Here is a 20,381-nt window from a genome sequence, read left to right as displayed (position 1 = left end):
TATTACTCGTCACTCATTTTGCATCCTGCATGTAGTTTTTCTTAAGAACTGGTGGTGCTTTAAGTTTTGTGAAAATTTGTTCCTAGTGTTTTGTGTGACAATTAAACAGTACTATCAGTTTCTTTAGAGATAATTATTTGACCTTTAAAATTTAGTGTTAAAACTAATTTCCCTTTTGGATTCTTAATCTCTTCTTAAAATCCATTGCTCAGCAGCTGAAAAGTTTTCAGAAAAGAAAAAGAAATCCATATTCATTGTTTTGTATTAATTTGATCCTTTTATATCCTCTGCAGCAACAAGCTAGCAATTACTTGCCAGAGTTATCTTTCTGTTGGATATCAGCCTATAATGCACTTTCATAAAAAAGACCTTGAATTGCAAGTTAGCTACATTGGCTTGCACTACACTTAAAAGTCAGGAAAAAAGCTTTCTTTGCCAAATGTAAAAACATCAAAATTAAGTTTCGGTGATTCATACAAATTGCTTTGTAGCATTATAATTCACTCGGTTGGCAAACAGCAAAATCTGATGGCCCCAACTGTTTTTCCAACCAAGATTATAGGCCCCCATTCAGCAAAGTACTTAAGCATGTGCTTAATTGCTTTGCTTTATTGGGACCATATAGAATACCAAAGTTAGAGATTGTGGTCAAGACTTTCCCTCTTCCTTGCATTGATCTTCCTCTGTGAGAGTCCTCCCAAAACTACAGAGGAAGACCACTGTATATTATTCCACATGAGTGCTTTGCCAACTGCATCTGCTGTGGAGTAATTAATGTAACTGTGTGCGATTCTGGTCAGTTCCACTCAGCAGGTGAAAGTGCAGGTAAATAAGTTCTCTGTAAGAGTACTCACGAAAGTTCCCCTAGGGCTGCTTGAACTGATGGATCTGCCAACATTAATAAACAAGAGTTCATTATCCTTCTAATCCATAGAGTGTAACATTTGCTCAGATCTAGCCAATATCCTGGCTCTGACAGTGGACAATATCAGATGCTTCAAAAGACCATATAAATACCCTGAAGTGTGCAGTTTTGAAATACCCTGTCCATAAATAAAGTTTCTTCTAACTCCTTCAGTTAGAAATTGGTTTATGCTCTAAAATATTAGGGTGTGAATCCTTTCTAAAACAATGGAAAGTTTAAAAAAAAATTCCTTGACGGTGATACTTTTTAAAATGTAATTACAATTGTGGTTAATGAACATGATATATACTCTAAATATCTAGGGAAAGTAAAATAGTGGACACTAATCCTTGTTACTCTAGGTGCCCATTTTTGTATTGTTTAATTCACGTTTGGCTTAGAGGGACACACCAACTGTTCCATAAGATTCTCTGAATGATCTAATTTATTATGGAAAAGTTAACTGTTTAGTTTTGTTTTCTGCAGAAAATATTACAACTGCTACCTGAGAGGATATTTTATCGATGGCATTTCCACAGTATAGGTAAGAACAAACACTTATTTTAAGCTGCTACTAAAATATTTTTTAGCTTGATCATGCAAGAACTCTAACAGGCTCATTTTCCACTTTCCTTGTTGTATTTCCTTTATCCCAAAGTAAAGAAAAGAAAATAACAAACCGTAAGCTTGTACTTCGTTTCCTCACTTTTCAATCTGTTAGAGTCTGTTTTGCAAGTGTTTGGAGTGTAAACCTTGATTTGCTGATGTTGGGGTGCAACTCCTGTAACCACTATGCCACTGTGATGTTTTGGGGATTACCCAAACCAGTAAGGGGTTTAGTCACCATCTGCTCTGTTACCTTGGGTGCCTTTATGCTGTGCAGCTTTCATTCAGATCCCTGACGCCCGTAGTTTGCCCACAAGCACAAGGTCTCACCCTGGCTTCCACCAGCTTAGTTACTCTTTGCAGAGTACCACCAACAACCCTTCCAGTCCCAAGTCTCCCCAAATCCATCCACCCTGCATTCTTAGGTACTCAACACTTGGACTTTTATCCTCTGCGTTGTCTCCCGCAAAAGTGTGAAACCAGCCCTCCCTTCCACTCCCCTGCCCAGCTTACTTTGGTGCACACACTAGACAGTTTGCGTGCCAGAGACCTGCTTGGGGTAAAAATAAACAAAAGGCTTATTAAATTTAAAAAATCGCAGATTCAAAGATAAAATAGTATGGAATAGCAAAAATATACAAGTTACACAGCAAATAAACATAAAGATAATAAACATAAATCAAATTAGATAAACTCCCTTCTCTAATGCAATTTACCCATAGTCTCTGAACAGTTTCCCAAAGTACCCCCTGCTATAGATTGGATCTAGTGCTTCAGTGACAGCACACACTAAGTGATTGTCACTTAGTTTCTCTATGAAAACAATAATTTAATGCCTCCATTTAAAAAGCCTTCCTCCTCCCCTTTTTTCCTCTCTCTTTCCGTGGTGATTCATGTTTGTTCAGAGTGGGGGAAATTCCTTCTTAAGCTGATAGACAGGAAGTCTCTCATTGTTTTCCCATTCATTTCAGTGGACGACTATTTGTCTTTTCCTGGGTAGTACAATGGTGGGTGTTGGAGCTAGTCTCCTCTGGTTAGGAAGGCAGCCTTTCCTCAGCCTGACAACACTACAGATTATGAGCACAGTTTTGCTGTATTCATGAATACATAAATTCATAACCACAGTCTATATACATATCTCAAATGAACATCAAGTTCAGAACATTACATGCTTTATAAAAGACCTTACTCAACCTATTTTTATAGTACAGTAACACTGTATACAATCAATTGATTCAACTGCTTATTCTTTGGGGTTCAGCCCCCCTCTTCTCCCTGGGGGTGCCTGAACCTTGATTGTCACAGCAGTATTAAAATGCATGTGTAAAATATGGTTGTTTACCATTATAAACTTTCTATTAGTATAAATATAAGCTGGTTAGTAATGCCATTTTCAAGGGCATCTTTGTCATCATAAAAATTCCAATGGGGCAACTGTCCTCCTGCATAAATTGCCCTGAAGATTCCCACAGAAGGAAGTGCACATTATGCCCAATGAACCACAGAACCATTTAGTAGTAGTAGAAAAGTGCATAGGAAGAACTTCAATACCAGCCCCAGAACTAAAAATTCTTGAACTTTCAGCTCTTAAAGCCTCCATTCAGCCTCAATTTCTTTTTCTCTCCCTGCTAAAGCAGTCACAAAACCCTTCAGCTACGTCCCCTGATTTATTTTAAATTTATTTATTTAAATTTTTTTTTTTTTTTTTGGTATTTGGCTGCTTAGTTTCTTCTTTTGCCGCAAGGGTTATTATATAGTTGTAGCTTTTCTTCCAGGGATTTTTTTCTCCCAATTAGTACAAATCCTGGGCACCACAAAAAGAGTGAATTACAAAGCTCATGTCTTCAGCATTTGTATTTAGTAGAGTGATAAAAGCAGAAAAATGCCAGCCAGAAGATCTGAGTTCTACACCTGACTCTGTTGCTGACTTGTGGAGCCTTGGGCAGATTTATTAACCTCTTTGTGCCTATTTTCCCATCTGTAAAATGGGAATAATACTTAGGCATTCTTTTGCAGAGTTCTTTGAGATTCTTGGATGAAAAGTAGTGCAGTGTCTGTGACCTAATCACTGAAAGGCAAAAGGTAGCACACAAGATGACGCACTCTGAGGTAGTTTCGATCCATAAACCAATTAATGGATGAGGATGACAAATAAATAGAGAACTTTCATCTGTGCTTAGAGTAGAATCTGGCTCCAGTATGTTTTGTTGTTTATATGAAAACCTATCCATTTTCTTCACACCAATACTTGAAATTTCAAAACGATAAGTTGCCCTTTTCAGCGTGCATAAACTGAGAAATATGGAAATTAATTTGCCATTATCTTTTTGAAACTTCATGTCCCTGGGATGAGCAGATCTGAAAAATCTTTAACTCCTTGCACAACATCATGTTCTTGAAAAAATAGAATGGAGATTACAATATGAGAGAGGGTTTTGCTGTATTTTGTGGCACAATAGCATTCATGACATCAGAGTGTCATACCTGTTCAGCAAGCTAGGAGTATTGTGGCACAAACTATGTGGCATACCACATCTGAAAAAAAAGTAACATGCCTTTTGTTGGGTAGAAGGATGGGGGCAGGAGCAGGGAGAGGGTCTGAGGGAAGAGTTGGATAAGAGGGGTGAGGGAGAGGGCAGGAGCAGGGGGAGGAGGAATTGGATTGAGGGGACAGGAGCCAGGATGATTTTGGGGTAGCAATCAGATAAGGGGAAGGAGGTAAGGAGCAGGGGTGGAGCAGATAAGTACAGAGGGGAACAGCCACAAACAGGTTGGGGGCACAGAGGCAGAAGGATCTGTAAACCACTTGAGAATGTTCCCCTATAGAACCTGGAATTATGCCCAACCCTGTCTGAAGTTTCCTTTGCTGTTATCAACCAGCTGTGAAACCCACAGACAAAGTGTGTCTCATCCCCACTAGTGCCTGAGCAACATAGAGGATAACAGCCTATTACTGCTACCAGTTATTCTGTTAGATCAAGTGGGAAGTCCGTGCTGTGCATCCGAAGATCCAAACCTTGCTGATGACCCCAAGGGTGGCAGGGGAGTGTCAGTATGCCTCCACGTGATGGTGTTTTAAGGTTTTTTAGTTAAGGAAATTACATTTTTAAAAACTACATTAAAAGAATGTTAAGGTTGCAAATCCTAACTTTCAAAAGTTAGGAAATGCCAGAATTAAGAAAAGGAGTACTTGTGGCACCTTATTTCCACAGTATGCATCCGATGAAGTGAGCTGTAGCTCACAAAAGCTCATGCTCAAATAAATTGGTTAGTCTCTAAGGTGCCACAAGTACTCCTTTTCTTTTTGCGAATACAGACTAACACGGCTGTTACTCTGAAACCTGCCAGAATTAAGGTGGCCTGTGAAATCTTAATTCAGCTCCTGTGGGCTTATGCATTATGATAGCCTTAATACATGAACACACAATATGCTTTCCATTGGACCCCTGTCTCGTTCAGTGAATAGGTAGTTAGTTATTCAATATTGCTTTTTATCCTCCTTGTTTGTTGCCTGGGCCTGGGTCTTATTTAACACAGGAAATTCAAACCCTCCACTGGATACAAAATTATTCATTTCCTCCTTGACATGTCGGGTGCTCTCACTGTAGTATCCAAGTGCTTCACAAGCATTAATGAATTAATCTTCACAATGTCCCTGTGAGATAGGGTGGTAGTGTTGTCCCCATTTTACAGTTGGGTAACTGAGGCACAGAGAGAATAAGGCCTAAATTGTCAAGTAAATTGTCAATTGTCACTAATTTTGGATGCCCTATGTGAGACACCTACGGCCTGACTTTTCAGACTACTTAGCATTTTTATAGCACTTAATATGTTGAAAGCACAGCTATAATGACCTTCAGTTAAAGTTGTGTATGCCCAGCACTTATGAATATCTGGCCCCAGGTATCTTATGTGGGCACCCAGAAAATGAAAAACTGTGACAGAAGCAGGGATAAAATTCCATTATCCAGGACAGTGTTTAACAACCTCAACCCTTACAACATCCTTTCTTCATTTTTTCTTGCCTTGTTCCACTACACACCTTCCAACTTCTGCAACAAATAAGGAAAGGGTCCTTACAATCAACTGCTTCATATTTTTACAACCTTGATTAATTCCCAGAGCACTCTCCATCCCCTGCACAGAATGAGGCTGGGGTCTTGTGAAAAAATTGCGTGTGGTCATGCAATTAAAGACTGTATCATTATGCGCATGCGCAAAGAAGCCAAATTAAGATATCATAAGCAAACCTAATTCAGGCATTTCCTGATATTTAAGTGCTTGACTTTGCAACCTTAACGTTCTTTTAATATAGTTTGTTTAGTTGTTAAACATAAAGATATAGCACAATATGGCTAACAAGCTAATATTATTCTCTTGTGTACTGTGGAAAAGTCAATAATAAAATGAGGCAGAAATAATTTTTCTGACTAAATTTCACAGCTTGAAGGGACAAGCTTTTCTCAGCTAGTTCAGGGCTCCAAACAGCAATATTTGTAAGCCAATCATTGTGTCTTGTGTTAATGCTTGAGAACCAGAAAGCAAAACTGATCATTGTTGTTTCATTGACCTGGATGAATTCACAAGAGAGTAAAGAGAGACCATAAACACTGAAAAGTAAACTAAATTTTCAAAGTTCTTTAAGTTTTAATAATCTAACTTGTTTGTGACACCGGAAGGAAACTTTAACATATATATTTTAACCTGATGGTGTCCCTATAAATTAATTTGAATATGTTAGACTTATTACTGCTTTGAAAATGAAAAACTATACTTCTGATTAGCACTAAAGCAGTCAGAACATTTACTGTACTGTTTATTGACTATAATTTGGACACATGGCACATTTTTAAAGCACTATTCTTTATTTGGGATTTCAACACTGATTTTGCTGTTTAATCAACCAGTGTGTTTTCTAGCTGAGCAATGAATTTGTGATGGCAGCAGAAATAATGGGTGGAAATGAAAGGTCAAGGAAAGGGCTGTTGTCAAATTTCCAGTTAGCACATACAAAAATAAAAGGAGACATCTGCTTGAACTACTTCATTATAATTTCCTGTAAATTTGAACAGCATAAATTGGGCTTTACTCAGACATTTAGTAACTATTGTATTGTTTTGATTTCAGTCAAAAAGTCATAATTGGAGAAATTTTTAGCCAGCCTCAATTAATGGGCAAGTAAACTTGATGGCACGTTGATTTGTGCATGCACATTTGTGTACAAATAGTGTTTGCAAATGCAAATAGTTTGCTTTGACAAACAGTTACTTAACGTTCATGTGCACTAACACATTAAAGATGCAAATGTATTAGTGCAGTAGGTTTACTATTGTGTTGCAAAATGGTTAAATCTTCAGTAGGGCATGGAGTACCATGTTTAAGTAATGCATTTAATAACAAGCAATGGATATGTTACTTCTCCACCTGAGAGAATATTATTTTTGAGAGTTCAGCTAATGATATTCCACACTTTCAGATTTGCTCTGATATTTAGCAGAGTATTTTATGTTAGTTGACTGGCATTTTCAAGGTTGTCTAGTTTTGGTTCATACAGTCTTATTTGAAAACAGTTTTTAGTCTTTGTTCTCTTAGTTGTTTGTACATCTGCAGGCCTTCTAGTGTGTATATATATATATATATATTTTTCTCACCAAATGTTGTCAGTATTAGTTCTGTTACTGTTCCCATGCTTCCTTCCCCAAATGTCAAAACCATTATTATCAGTTTTCCAGTCAGTATGCCATAATGTGAACTATGGGCAAGAAACGTTAATACAATAGTTAAAAAATATATAAAATTACAAATTTAATGGGTCAAAGTAACCAGTTGTCCACTAGTAATATTTTTTAAATGAGAGGAATATGAGTAAAACAAAGTAGACTTCAGATACATTAAATTAATTTTTTTTCCATCTTTCTATTCAACAGAACATATAATGTTAGCTATAACATTGCTAATTCCTCACAGATATTTATTTCTTAAATGAACACATTGCAGTAGTAATAATGTTTAGCAGTATTAAAACAGTCTGTTGTGGTAAAAATGCATTTTTGACAAAAGCAGACCACTTTAATAATTGTAATGTATTTTCCTATTTCATTTTTCTAATTTCAGGGTCAGTTTTGAAGAAGCTTTTGCACACTGGAAACTCTATTAAGGTATTTCCCTTAGATGACATATTAGTGTTTCTTGCTACTTTTAATTCCAGAGCTACCAGAGGTGTTTGGCCTCTGGTTCAAGGCAGAGCAGCTTCAGCACTGCTCTAACTTACGGTGGCAATATGGGCTTCTGAGTGACTATTACATTGGCTGGATATTGGCAGAATGCAGCAGTATTCCTAAATATGCCTCCAGCACACCCTCAGTGCTGCCTCTTAATATAGTTGGAGGGCTCACTGGAGAGTGATAAGAATGAAGGTGCTTATCTTAATATTTTTGAAAAAGCGTTTTTTATTTTCTTTAAATATTCAGTATTTTTACTGCATTTTCCTGTTTATATCAATGTACCTTTCTACTTTCTTTTCCTTTTAGATAAGACGTGAAGGAATCCGACTGTTTCTTCTTTGGCTTCAAGCACTTCAGACAAACTCCACAGAGGAGCAAGTGTTAATTTTTGCATGCCTAGTGCCTGGTTTTCCAGCGATCATGTCATCAAGAGGTCCCTGTACACTGGATACACTCATTAGCCCTACTCCTAATTTGCCTGATGGTAAGTAAAATCATCAGAATTAAAGTGCTGAATATATAGCCCTTTCTGGTCGCTAATTCATAGAATTGCAGATGTTGCTAATAGGGGAAAATATCTAATAGATCATACTATCCGTCTCTGTAAATCAGTGAACCAGACACATGTCATATTGAGATTAGTAATCTATTAAAATATTTTCATAGCACTGTATCCCTCTAGTCCTGTAGTTTCAGAGTGCAGAACATTTTTATGTTACTTAGTGTTAAAGATATAGAAAAGAAGTCACCAGATCTTTTTGCACTGCTTTGCTACTTCCCGCTGGTCACTGAGTGTAAGTATATCTAGACAGTTCTTTTCAGTATAAAATTTAAAAAGAACTTAAATACTATATAGCCAATGCTTATATTTAGGTGAAAATTGCTTTCTAGATGTTTATAGGTAGAAAACGAATCCCAAATTCTTCTTCATATATAGGCAGCATGGATCTCCATATTTGAGATCCACCATGAGCACCTCCCCCTCTCCCCCTCAGAGATGGAAAGGCTGTTTGTGTTAGCAACGGAAAGAAAATCCTTGGGGCTCTTTAAGGATTGCTCACCCTTCCTCTCTCCTTGTGGGCATTTAGTCTTCTTGTGGGTTTGGGAGGGATTTTCGTTAACTGGCTACATTGAAGGATGCAGTGGCAGCCTATGGGTTTCTGTGCATTAAAGGGGAGATCTTATTGGTCCTTGCTCATTCCCAGGATGCCATTCTACATGTGGGGTATCAGGTTTCTATGTCATGGTGTGGACATCACACTAATTGCTTTTTGGGTCTGGGAAGGAATTTTTCTCACTAGTGGATTGGCTGGGTAGTGTGGGTTTTTCCACTCCCTCTATCAGCAGTCCAGTGACCTGGTGGGTAGGTTAGGTTGTAAAGTGTTCATGTTGTCACAACTTGGCAGGTGTCCAGTTCAGGTACTTGTTCAGTAGGGGGTCAAATTCCCTGATCAACTGAAACTTAAATCAAGATTGTGGGGGGGGTATCCCTTAAACAAAGAGGGGAAAGGGACTGGGAGTTCTGGTGACTGTTACAGTAAGGGGCTCCACCCCCCTTTTCTGCATGTCCTCAGCCTATCATATGAAAGGAAGGCAGTTAGGGTTCCAGTGCAAATGGCTAATTTACTCATGTGTCTGAAAGGTGCCAATCACAAGCATCTAAATATATGTACAAAATTTTAAAAATACCAATTAAGAAAACGATACAATGACTCATTGCCAACAAAGAGTCTTCTCAGCCATCTGGCCCAATTCTCTCTCTCCAGATAAAGCCCAGGAAAACAGATGAGTCTTGCAGCATCCCTGAAGCTCTTCAAATCTGGACTCTTGCAGACCAAACAGGGCAGCCAAATTCCAGAGTTTTCATTTAAGGACAATTAGATTGATCCTAACTATTCAAGTGTAAATGCAAGAATCATCTCTTTGCTAAGGTCTTTCCACCGGAGGAGTCCACAGGGTGTAAAGGGAAAAGTGTAGCAGGCAAGAAGAAACAGTGGGTTTGGGAGAGAAGGAACAGGAGAAGGAAAACTTAAAAAATGCATAGTATAAAAGGGAGGGGGGCATCTGTGGGAATGTTACCTCCTGGGAAAGCTCAGTGCCATTCTTAATTGTTACATTAGAATCTTTACTGATATACTTCAGTTAGATATCAGGGACTATTGATTCCATACACATCCTCTCACTGATCTGAACATTTGGACGCAAAGGTGTATAAGAGACTGTGGTTCCAACCATCGTTAGTTAATCCCTTCCTTTTATTCTTTTTTCAGTTGTTGGCAATCTTGCTCTCTGTAAAGAGCTAATATGTCTAGTGTTGTCAAATCTTCATATATTCTGTAGTAAGCTCCCTGGATTCTGTGGCACGCCAGTGGAAATTTTCATTATTTGGTGGCAACTGCAGATACATTTTAAAAACAGAGGTTTAAATTAAAACTTAGTATAAATAATAGACCTTGTGTTATTCATTTCAGTATTAAATTCAGTTTATGCTTTCTCACATTTTCAGTGTGCCACAGATTATCATCTTTAATTTTCATAGTTAACAAGGTGTTAAAATGAATCTAGCAGTTCACATCTCTCAGAGCTACTGTTTCAGGCTATCTGCAAACTCAGACATCGCTGCATCAGTTCTCACTCAATTATTTTCAGGATTGTCACTATGGTGAAGGCTAGAAATTCCTCTCTTGAGAAATTGGTCTCCTACAGAAAAATGTGTGTGTTAGGTTTTGGTGGTTGGGGCCAGGGCTGATGCTGTTTCTAGCTATATATTTTGGGGTGTGGGTAGATATCAAAACAATCCAGCTGACCAATGGAACATGGCTTTGTGCAATCAGTAGCTGTATTTATACTATAATATTTTATAGAACATGAATACATCACAAATTTAATTTATTTATACCACTATTTTAAAATGTTAATCTTTTTTTTTAAAAAAATCTTTCTCTGTATTTTAGCAAAGATTTATCCTGAAGAGATAACCCCACTTCTGCCAGCTGTCTCTGGTGAAAAGGTTGCTGAGGACCAAACCTGCTATTTTCTTCAGATATTGTTAAAGTATATGGTAATCCAGGTGTGAAAAGAATATTTTGTAAACTCTTTAATATGTGAGGAAACGTACCTGTGGTGGGAGTTTATTTTCGTTTTTTCCACTTGTACAATATTTTCAGATGAAGGTTATTGTCATTCAGAGAGTTGCTTATTTATAAAAGAAAAGAAGTCAAATATTTTGTTGTGGCTTTTATATTGAAATTGGTTATTTCTATCTCAGATAAGTAAAACAAGTACGGGATGATGTTATATTGTGAGGTGTTTTTAAAGCTTTAGTTTATATCCATAAAGAAGGTTTCTAACACGGTAAACAGTTTCACACAAATTCCTAGTCACCTATGCTCCAGCATCTGAAATCAGGAAGCAGATTTCAAAGCTTAATTAATTTTGACTTTTCATACAATAGGTGCACTTTGCACATATTTCAAAAGCTGTTAATAGAATAATTCCTCTCTCAGCAATCAGTATTGCTAGTATGATAAGAGGTGGTCGACCCATTTCAGTCAAACGATTCAGTCATAACTCTTCAAATCCCTGTTGCTGGTTATGTTACAGAATCCTAAAGAATTCTAACAAGTAATTTACTCTTCATGTAACCTTTGAGGAAGGTCATCCTGTTAAATCAAGATAAGGCCAAGTAGTATATGAAATGCATTATAGTAAGCCACGCCTCTGAATTAATGTTCTCCACAGGACTTCATTCTATATTGTCTCCTATTTTACCGCTCGTCTCCAAGGGTATGTGTACACTGCATCTGGGAGTGAGTCTCTCAGCCTGGGTCCACTGTCTCATGCTAGCATGCTAAAAATAGCTGTGTAGACATTGCAGCCTGGGCTCTGAAGCCTGAGCTAGGACTTCAGAGCCTGAGCTCCGGCCTGAGCCACAATATTAAAGCAAAAAGAAAAGGTGCCACAAGTACTCCTTTTCTTTTTGCGAATGCAAACTAACACGGCTGTTACTCTGAAACCTTTCAATATTAAAGCGTTGTCTACACAGCTATTTTTAGCATGCTAGTGCAAGGCTTACTAGCAGACATCTGTGGACCTGGGCTGGGAGGCTTGCTCCAAAATGCAGTATAGACATATAACCCAGGACTTCAGCAAAGCTTAGAAAGTATATTGGCTGTTGATTTTAGTAGCATGGCTGTGACTGGTTTGTTTTCTTCAGCTAGATAATTGCTACGGCAGGATTTGGTACTGATGTTGACAATGACTTTGGACATTTTTTAAAAAATAGACTTTGTTTAATCTGAAATCTATTTATTTATCTATTTAGTTATTTCTGGCTGTCAGCAGATCCAAGAAGGTGCTCAAAATTGCCTTTTACAGCCATATTTATTTGTCAGTCAGGCTGGGTGTTTTAAATCCCCAATGTACGGTAAGTGAGGAAAGGAGGAGAGGCCATGGGACTATTTGGTTTGATCAGGATAATCTTATGTGTATGGGTTTGCATTTAGAATATTGGCTAGGGGATATAGATATAACTCGTTAGTGATACACACATTGATGAAAACAGATACCAGGAATGAGTGGAGAAGAGATAGGAGTGGAGAGATTGAGGGCTTTTTTTTTTTTTTTTTTTTTTTGTAGAAGGATGTGAAGGCTGGTTTAAATCAAAATTTTAATTAAAAATAGATAAGACACAATAGTGTCTACATACTCTTCCTGTAGGAAAGAAGAATTATGAAAGTATTCTAAAAATACAAAAATTGAGATTAAAACAAAATTAAAGTAAAATGAGGGAGTGAAATATTAAAAGGCAATCCTAATAGAACAAATAAACATATACAAATTAGGTGTTAAAGAACTCTGATATTTCCTGTAAAAAGAACTAAGGTAATGAAAAACTAAAAAGTTGAAAATTGATATTTTATTTCTATAGGAGACATGTTTTAGGAAGGTTATGTGAGCAAAATGGTAAATGGTTTTAAGTGTTTGTGTCATCTTACTTAAAGTGCAGTTTTACTGTACAAAGTGGCAATGTAAAAATGATACCTTCCTACTCAACAGAACTGCTCACTTTATATATACAAACTTCCAACATACTATGGTGCAAAAATATGTTCACAGGTTTTTTTAGGGCTGTTTGCCCTGCAAAGCCAAAATACCTTAGCACTGTGTGCACTGCAGATTCTGTTCCATCCTGGTTCATCAACAGAACTGTGCATTAAATTCTGATCAGTTACACTTGCGGAAAATGGTGTTGCACTAGTGCAGCTAAGGACCCAGTTTGGCTGTACAAACCTTTTTTAATGATGGTGATGGCTGAGATGAAAAGCATCCATTCAGAGTACGGAATGAGTGTTCAGAGCGGACACTTAGGGAAAAGCCACGCTTTAGGCAAGAACGGAGTAGACAAACACCCTCATGTTTAACGGAGACTAAAGGCTGCATGTATTTTGAAGAGTCGTCTTTGAGGGAAACAAATTTTTATGTCTTTGAATTCAGACCACAATTTTGTTGTCAGTTTTTTGGTTTCTGGAGAAAGTAGAGCTGATGCTTTGTAAATTAATTAGCTTCAGTATATTGTGTAATTAGAACCAAAAGAATGGCCCAGTTAGTTTATAGCATGTAAACTGAGAATAGAGAAAAGTTAGCTGATACCCCTGATTAAAGATGCAAAATAAAAATAAATGTTTTGGCAAAAATACATACTTTTTAACTGAATTTTGGTTTTGAAACTAGGAAAAACAGCTTAAAGTGGATGCAATCAAGAAATATTTAATGGAAATACAGCTGACTATGTCAGGTGACTTGAGATGGCAAAAGAAAGCAATCACTGGACAGTAAATTTTAAAGGCAATAGTGAATTTATATTCTTGTGCAATTTTTGCAGCATCAGGGCAAACAGTAATTTTACACACATGAATAAAGTTACACATTGTGTTCAGTGATGCTACTCACAAATAGGTTCATTTTATTTTATTTATGTAGATTTGACATTATAAAAAGAACATGTATACAAAATCCCTGAGTACTCTGACAATAATTAGACTTACAATAAATACGCTGTGGCATTAATATATTAAAATTGACTCCACCAACCTAAAATAATCAAGTAGGAGCAACAATTTACTTCAGACAGTAGACAGTAAAAGTGGAAAAACTCCAGACAATACTTTCACTCCCAGAGCTTACATGTGTAAGTATTTACAGAATGGGGCCTTGCAAGTTACAGGATCTTTGGTGATTTTGGAATTTTAAAAACATTTCATTGGGATGTAGGTTCATTATTGATGAAAGTGGGAAAATTTAATAAGACTATGGCTGAAGCAAACAAATCAGTATCCCTTAATTTTAGATGTGAAAATATGAAATTCTTAGCAAGATGACTAGACTTGATATTTCCTGGTTTGGTGTACAGATGGACTTTTGTGGGAATTTGAAAAAAAGAAAATTTTCAGTTACTGAGAATTTTATTTGTTCTTGAAGCTGCTTTAAAAAATGGGGGCAGGGATTGAGTCGAGTTGAAAGAATGTACCTCAGAAGAATGGTAAATAAATTAAACTGGTTTGATATTTACATGGTGTGAAGTTGATATGAGAGAGCAAAATCCACAGGAAGGATTGAGCAAGTAGAAGTCTCTTTCCCTTATTGCAGGGATATCTGCCTTCACCATTCTTCTTTGCTCTTGTGTTGGAATCCATGGCACAAATAATTAGGGGAAACTAACACATGTAGGGTTTTGTGATTGGAACATGCTTACTATTTTTAACATGCCTATATTTCAGTGAAAAAATCACCACAGTCTTTAGCACAATTTAACAGACTGGTCAGAATGGTACATGGAAGCTCACATAATGTGTGCTCACAACACCTGATGCTCACCAGGGCTGACATACTGAAGCACCAAAACAATCAGATTTTGCAGTCAGCTCCCAATGCCAGTGGCAAATACGTATGGCTCAAGATTCAGGCTTCCTAAGGTTATCTTGTATGTGCATATGCAACTCCATTAATGACAGGAGTTGGTTGTGCTGATTATGATAGAAAAATATACTCTGGAGAGACTAGTAGCTTCATAGAATCCTACTTAGAGGTAAGAAGCTTTGTTTAAACTTAGTAAAATATTTTAACAAAATACAATGACATTAGTTTATGACATTTATGTAAGTGATTGGATTATAACAGTATAAGTGTGTCAGCTTTTAATGAGCTTCCTGTATGCTTGCTTTTTAAATGACCTGGCATGCATCATTTTTTTTTTTTCTTAGGCTCTTATTGCACTCTGTAGCGCTTTGGAAATAGAATACTCATATTTCAGATCTGTTATTGAAGTGTTGTTTTCCATCTTCCACATTCAGTAAAGCAGAATTTATCCTCAACATGAAGAAATTTTTAATAGAATATGTATTAATTTGAAACATTTTTTTTGACTCCATGGCAAAGGCTGCAAGCTTAGAGTGGAAGAATAAGGAGAACCAAGACACTGGTTTTAAGTTTCTCTTCACCTTGTTTAGAAAGTATTATCTTCCTCACTTGTTTCCATCTTTTACAAAACTAACCAGCCTCTACAAACCTGTCCTTGGTAAGTAGAGAGTTTTACTTTTAAGTAGCAAAAATATTTGGTGGTTACTTTCTGTAGTTTCTTTGTGATCATTACAACTATATTTGATGAGCATATGTGTGACATTTGTGTTATTTTTAATGGCTTATAAGAAAAAAATATTTTATCTAGTACTATTTTAGATTCCCCTTTTTATATTCTCATATGGTGAAACAGATTATGTTAACATAATTGTATTTATTTTGCATTTTTATCAAATTATTAGGTGCCATTAATTTAAAAAATAAACCGTGATCTTTCACATGCAATCACAGATATTAGTTCCATGGGTTATTTACTGTTGCTTTAAGGAAAAAATGGGTTGTAATAGTTCCATGGCTGGATTCAATCCCTCATGTCCCCCTGGGAGCAGTGGACTGAACACAGAAAGTTGTTTTTTTTTTTTTTTTTTTTTAACCTTCACTTCCTACATGTGGGCTGGGGCCACTCCTGCATTCCTTGAGCACCCAAAACTTCCATTGCCTTCATGTTTTAAGTTAACAAGGAATGTGCATAAATATGGTAAAATACATGTTACAGAGTGGATGTTGAAAGAATTGTTGAGGTGCCCAAAAGCCAGACATTAGTTTTGATAAAAGTAAAATCATTTTTATTTTATCTTCTTCATCTTTGAAGGGCGGGGGAGAGAGAGAATGGCATCTTAAGGGTATGTCTACTCTTTGAGCTAGGGGTGATTCCAAGCTTCAGAGACATACTTGTGCTCGCTCTCATTGAGCTAGTGTGCTAAAAACAGAATGTAGCCTGGGGGTGTTCCGGTGTCAGGACAAGCTAGCTGCTCTGAGTGCATGACCGTGAGAGACCATAGGCAAATGCTCAGGTGGCCATCCTGTCCTGCTACTTGCAGCTCTGTGACACTATTTTTAGTGTGCTAGCTCAATGAGAGTTAGCACAAGGATGTCTCCTCAAGCTGGAATTGCACCCACAGCTCAAAGTGTAGACACAGTGTAGGACGGTCAGAGGAGGCTGAGATGTAGGTGTGAGTACAGACATGCTGTGAGCAAGGGTTAGAGCTGCAGAGCCAGTAAAAAAAAATCCATTTGTATGATTAAAGGCTTCCGTCACTCTAGAAATGTTGAAATCCTTTTATTTTTGAGCTGTTCCTAATACATCAATTAAGTGGTGCATTGGAACTCAGGTGCTGGTGTTTGAATGGAACCAAAGCCATTAATACTTGACCAGTAGAAATACTCCTCCTCAACATCCTCCCTGACTGTGAACCTTCTCCTCTTCAGTCTATCCAGCATTTAGCAGCTAATACAATCTTACTTCAGGTTTCAGAGTAGCAGCCGTGTTAGTCTGTATCCTCAAAAAGAAAAGGAGTACTTGTGGCACCTTAGAGACTAACAAATTTATTTGAGCATAAACTTATGCTCAAATAAATTTTAGTCTTTAAGGTGCCACAACTAATCTTACTTCACTGCCACTTCAACCATGTTATTCACCCCTAGAGATCCTTCACTCCATCTTTTTTCTCAACATTCAAAGTACTCATGCCCACTTTTAAGCCTCTGCACAACTCTGCCCCGCCTGTGTTTTACCTCTCATCTTTATAGTTCTTCTTCTGTGCTCTGGTCGTTCTTCACACCTTGAGCCCTTTGCCTTTTCTCCACTTTGTCTGTGCTTTTCTCACACTGCTCCTTGCACCTGAGTTGATCTCCCCTTTCTAGTGTGCCTTAGTAAATCCTTTTTTCTTCCTCAAGCCTCACTCCTTCCACTTGGCTTCGCACTATTTGACTGCTCTTGATTTATTTACTCCATCCCTCTTTTACCTTTTCTCAATAAAAATGATCAGAATTTATAAGATAATTTTACATTCTACATATTCTTGCTTTAAACTCTTGTCCCTCCCTTCCCTGTCCCTTTGTTTTGTTCGCTGCTTGCATTGTCTGCTATTTATCTGGTATGGATTAAGTTCTTCAAGGCAGGAGCTGTGCTTTTTTTGTCTTGTTTCTCACCAGCACCAATCAAAATGATGGCAGTATATAAATATATATTAATAAGAATAATATTAGGTATAAACAGCTGGTGCATCACATTTATTCGTTCACATGGAGAAAAAATGCTTTAGGTCTAATGTTCAATTCATTTTACCAAGCAGTTGTTGTTTTTTAAAAAAAGATTTAATTATATTATCTGTTTAATCTCACTAGATATTCCTGACTTGAGGCCAAAACCAGCATACATTACTGCAACTCGGAATAATGAGAACATCTACAGCACGAAAATCCCATTCATGGCTGCTCGTGTTGTTTTTATTAAATGGCTTGTAACCTTCTTTCTCGAAAAGAAGTACTTAACTTCAGAGCAGAATACTAAAAATGGAGGAGAAATGCTGCCTAAAATCATTCAGGTATGTCATAAACTTGCTTGTTTCCTTATGTATATGCTAGAGAAGCTGCAGATGATCAAAATATATTGACAACTGAAACAAAAAGGAAATGCTCTGCTTAGGTGGGTGAATGATGGTGTTTAAATTAGCTTTCCTCTGATGGAGGAGTGAGTCTTTGGAGGAGCACTTTTAGCAATGTACCGGAAAATATTTCTGTAGCTGTTTGTCCTTTACCTTATTTAAAGAGGAAAAGCAACCTTCTGAATACAGTATAATCAATAGAGAGAGAGAGTCTTGACCGCCGTCTTTAATAATCACACATCTTTACAACAACTTTAGCAGTTGTTTACAGTGAAATACTAGGAAAGTATTTAATGTATTTTTAGCTTTTTTTAATACAATTTAGCATCTGGAAATGAGGAAAAACAGTACCAATATAATCCACCAGCAGTTTGTGGAGTGAACATTTAATTTACAAATTACTGGTTCTAATCTGGCCAGGATTGGTAGCTTCACACACCAAAAGTTTCATAGCAAGCAACTGGCCTTCGCTGCAGATTCTCTAAGGAAAACATAGAAAGTCAGAAGTCTAAAGTTGAAATTTGTGTAGCTATTTAACAGGAAGGGCTTTTTTGTTTTGTTTCTCTGAAGCTCAAGTACTCTAAATCAATTTGTGTCTCCCAGATTTTTGTCTGAAGAGTTGTCTTGCCATGTTCAACATACTTATAGCCACATAAAGTGGAAGAGACTTTTTCTCTCTAGTAAAACTGTCTGAAAGCTTATACTGAAAAAAATATTTGGTTTAAAACCCAGTGAGGTATGGTAAAATGTTCACCATCAAAGTCAGAATTTGTCAACAGTTACCCCATAGTTGGATATGAGATTCCTCTTCTAAGTATAGAGCAAAATTGGTAAGAACTGTGTGGCAGTTGTTGGCAGTGCTGACTTTTTAATGACTTTGAATTTCACCGAATGTGGGCTGCTCTCCCTTGTAGCTTGTGAACTTCACTCAGAGGTATTTCTGGAATCTGATACTGTAAAAAGAAGGGAAGTTTTTCTAATCAGTGCCTATGCCCAGGCAATACTTTCAGTGAATTGAGCATTGTTGCATGTGGATTACATGTTTTCATTTAAGATAACATTTCTTCCACTAAGTAGATAAGTTTTAAAGCATCTCTTTTCAAAGGACGATATCCTCTGTCATCTTCTCTCTCATGACTGGATCCCTTTTATTATGAAATGTTGCAGCTATGCAAATAACCCCATAATTTACCGTTTTGCCAAGATGCTTCATGAATGTGACTAGGGTGACAATTTTTTCCAAACAAAAAAAGTGACTTGGAACTCCTCCTCTGTTCTCTTCCTCCCTACATCTTTTCCTCCCCAATTTCTCTCTTCTTTCCGATGGAGCAGAGTGACCTAAGGATCATCCCATAGCACTGTGTCCTAATGTGCCATCTATTTTCTAAAGACTAAAAAGCAAGTATCTTTGAAGGTAGATCTCCTCATGTTGGAAAATCAAGGTTACTGGTGTACCCCATATTGGTAAACTCTTTTAAATCTCCGTGGTCCAACTCACCCTATCTTGTGGTTTCCTGTCTTACAGACAACAGATCTGAGATATGGGAATAGGATGCACATTAGGCATTTAAATATTATATCACTAATTTTTTGCTTGGCTCAAGTTTATTGAAAGTTGTATTCGGTTGCTCCTGGGATTCCATGGGCATCTTTGTGAAAGTTTGTGAAAGTTGCTGGTAACTGGAGTTCATAATAAGTAACCCAGGTTTTTGGTATGTTTTATATGCAGTATTATACAAGTATTTTATTAGGCTTGCATTTTCTCCTGTCTAGACTGTTGGTGGTACAACTCAAGATAAAAACCCCGAGTTGGAAACTAGTGTGCTATCAGAGCAAGAGAAAAATCATTCCAATAGCAGCACTTTGTCTGATAGGCGACTCAGTAACTCTAGCCTTTGCAGCATTGAAGAACAACATCGGACAGTGTATGAGATGGTACAGAGAATTCTGTTGTCCACTCGAGGTTACGTCAATTTTGTTAATGAAGTATTTCGCCAAGTAAGTAGTAGGAGATTATACATACTATTGTATAACTTAAAAAACTGCAGAAGCACATATATAAGTGCACTGTGTGGCTAAGTGTTATGTGAAAGAAAACTGTAAATGCTGTTGAACCAAATGACTGACTAAACTTGACCATGGTCCTGTCTGCAAGTCCTTATCTTTAGGAGTCCTAAGTCCAGTCCTTAGATGATTATTATTTATAATGTTCCAAATACAGGAAAGCACCATTTGTTAAAGAAGCTTTCATGTATATTATATACAATATAATTCATCTGAAGATGTAGCTTTTAAGCTTGGACATATGCAGTTAAAACCCATGAAATGGGATATTGTGGTCTGCCATTTCTTAGTGTGACCAGAGAGACTTTTTTCCCCCTATGCTTATCAATTTGAGTCTGTTTCACATTTTCTGATTATAAACTGACTGGTGGTTACCACTGAAAACTTAAAGTAAGTTTAAGATTTTGTATATCTACGTGATAAATTTAGAAGAGGGTTCTGAAATAAGATAACTTGAAAGTGATGCAGGTGAGGAAAACTGTATTATTTATATAATATGACAAGATGCTGAATTAACATGATTAAAAGACGTTTTGTCATTTGCCAGCATTGAAAATC

The 20,381-nt window shown here is 37.0% G+C and overlaps 1 protein-coding gene across 6 annotated transcripts in view; it reads left to right on the top strand.

Annotated features, from left to right (window-relative positions):
• RALGAPA2 (Ral GTPase activating protein catalytic subunit alpha 2) overlaps positions 1–20,381 on the top strand; it is a 302,141-nt gene that overhangs the window by 40,513 nt on the left and 241,247 nt on the right. For all 6 annotated transcript variants that reach the window (XM_043544131.1, XM_043544129.1, XM_037896234.2 and 3 more), the window contains exons 4-10: positions 1,391–1,448; positions 7,625–7,668; positions 8,041–8,218; positions 10,689–10,804; positions 15,172–15,310; positions 17,500–17,699; positions 19,533–19,757. In XM_043544131.1, the coding sequence (XP_043400066.1) occupies positions 1,391–1,448; positions 7,625–7,668; positions 8,041–8,218; positions 10,689–10,804; positions 15,172–15,310; positions 17,500–17,699; positions 19,533–19,757 (960 nt within the window). The remainder of the gene's footprint in view (positions 1–1,390; positions 1,449–7,624; positions 7,669–8,040; positions 8,219–10,688; positions 10,805–15,171; positions 15,311–17,499; positions 17,700–19,532; positions 19,758–20,381) is intronic.

The sequence above is a fragment of the Chelonia mydas genome, chromosome 3, assembly GCF_015237465.2.
Source record: "Chelonia mydas isolate rCheMyd1 chromosome 3, rCheMyd1.pri.v2, whole genome shotgun sequence".
NCBI classification, from domain to species: Eukaryota; Metazoa; Chordata; order Testudines; family Cheloniidae; genus Chelonia; species Chelonia mydas.
The sequence above is the reverse complement of the archived record's forward strand: the minus strand, read 5'-3'. Positions and strand labels throughout refer to the sequence as shown.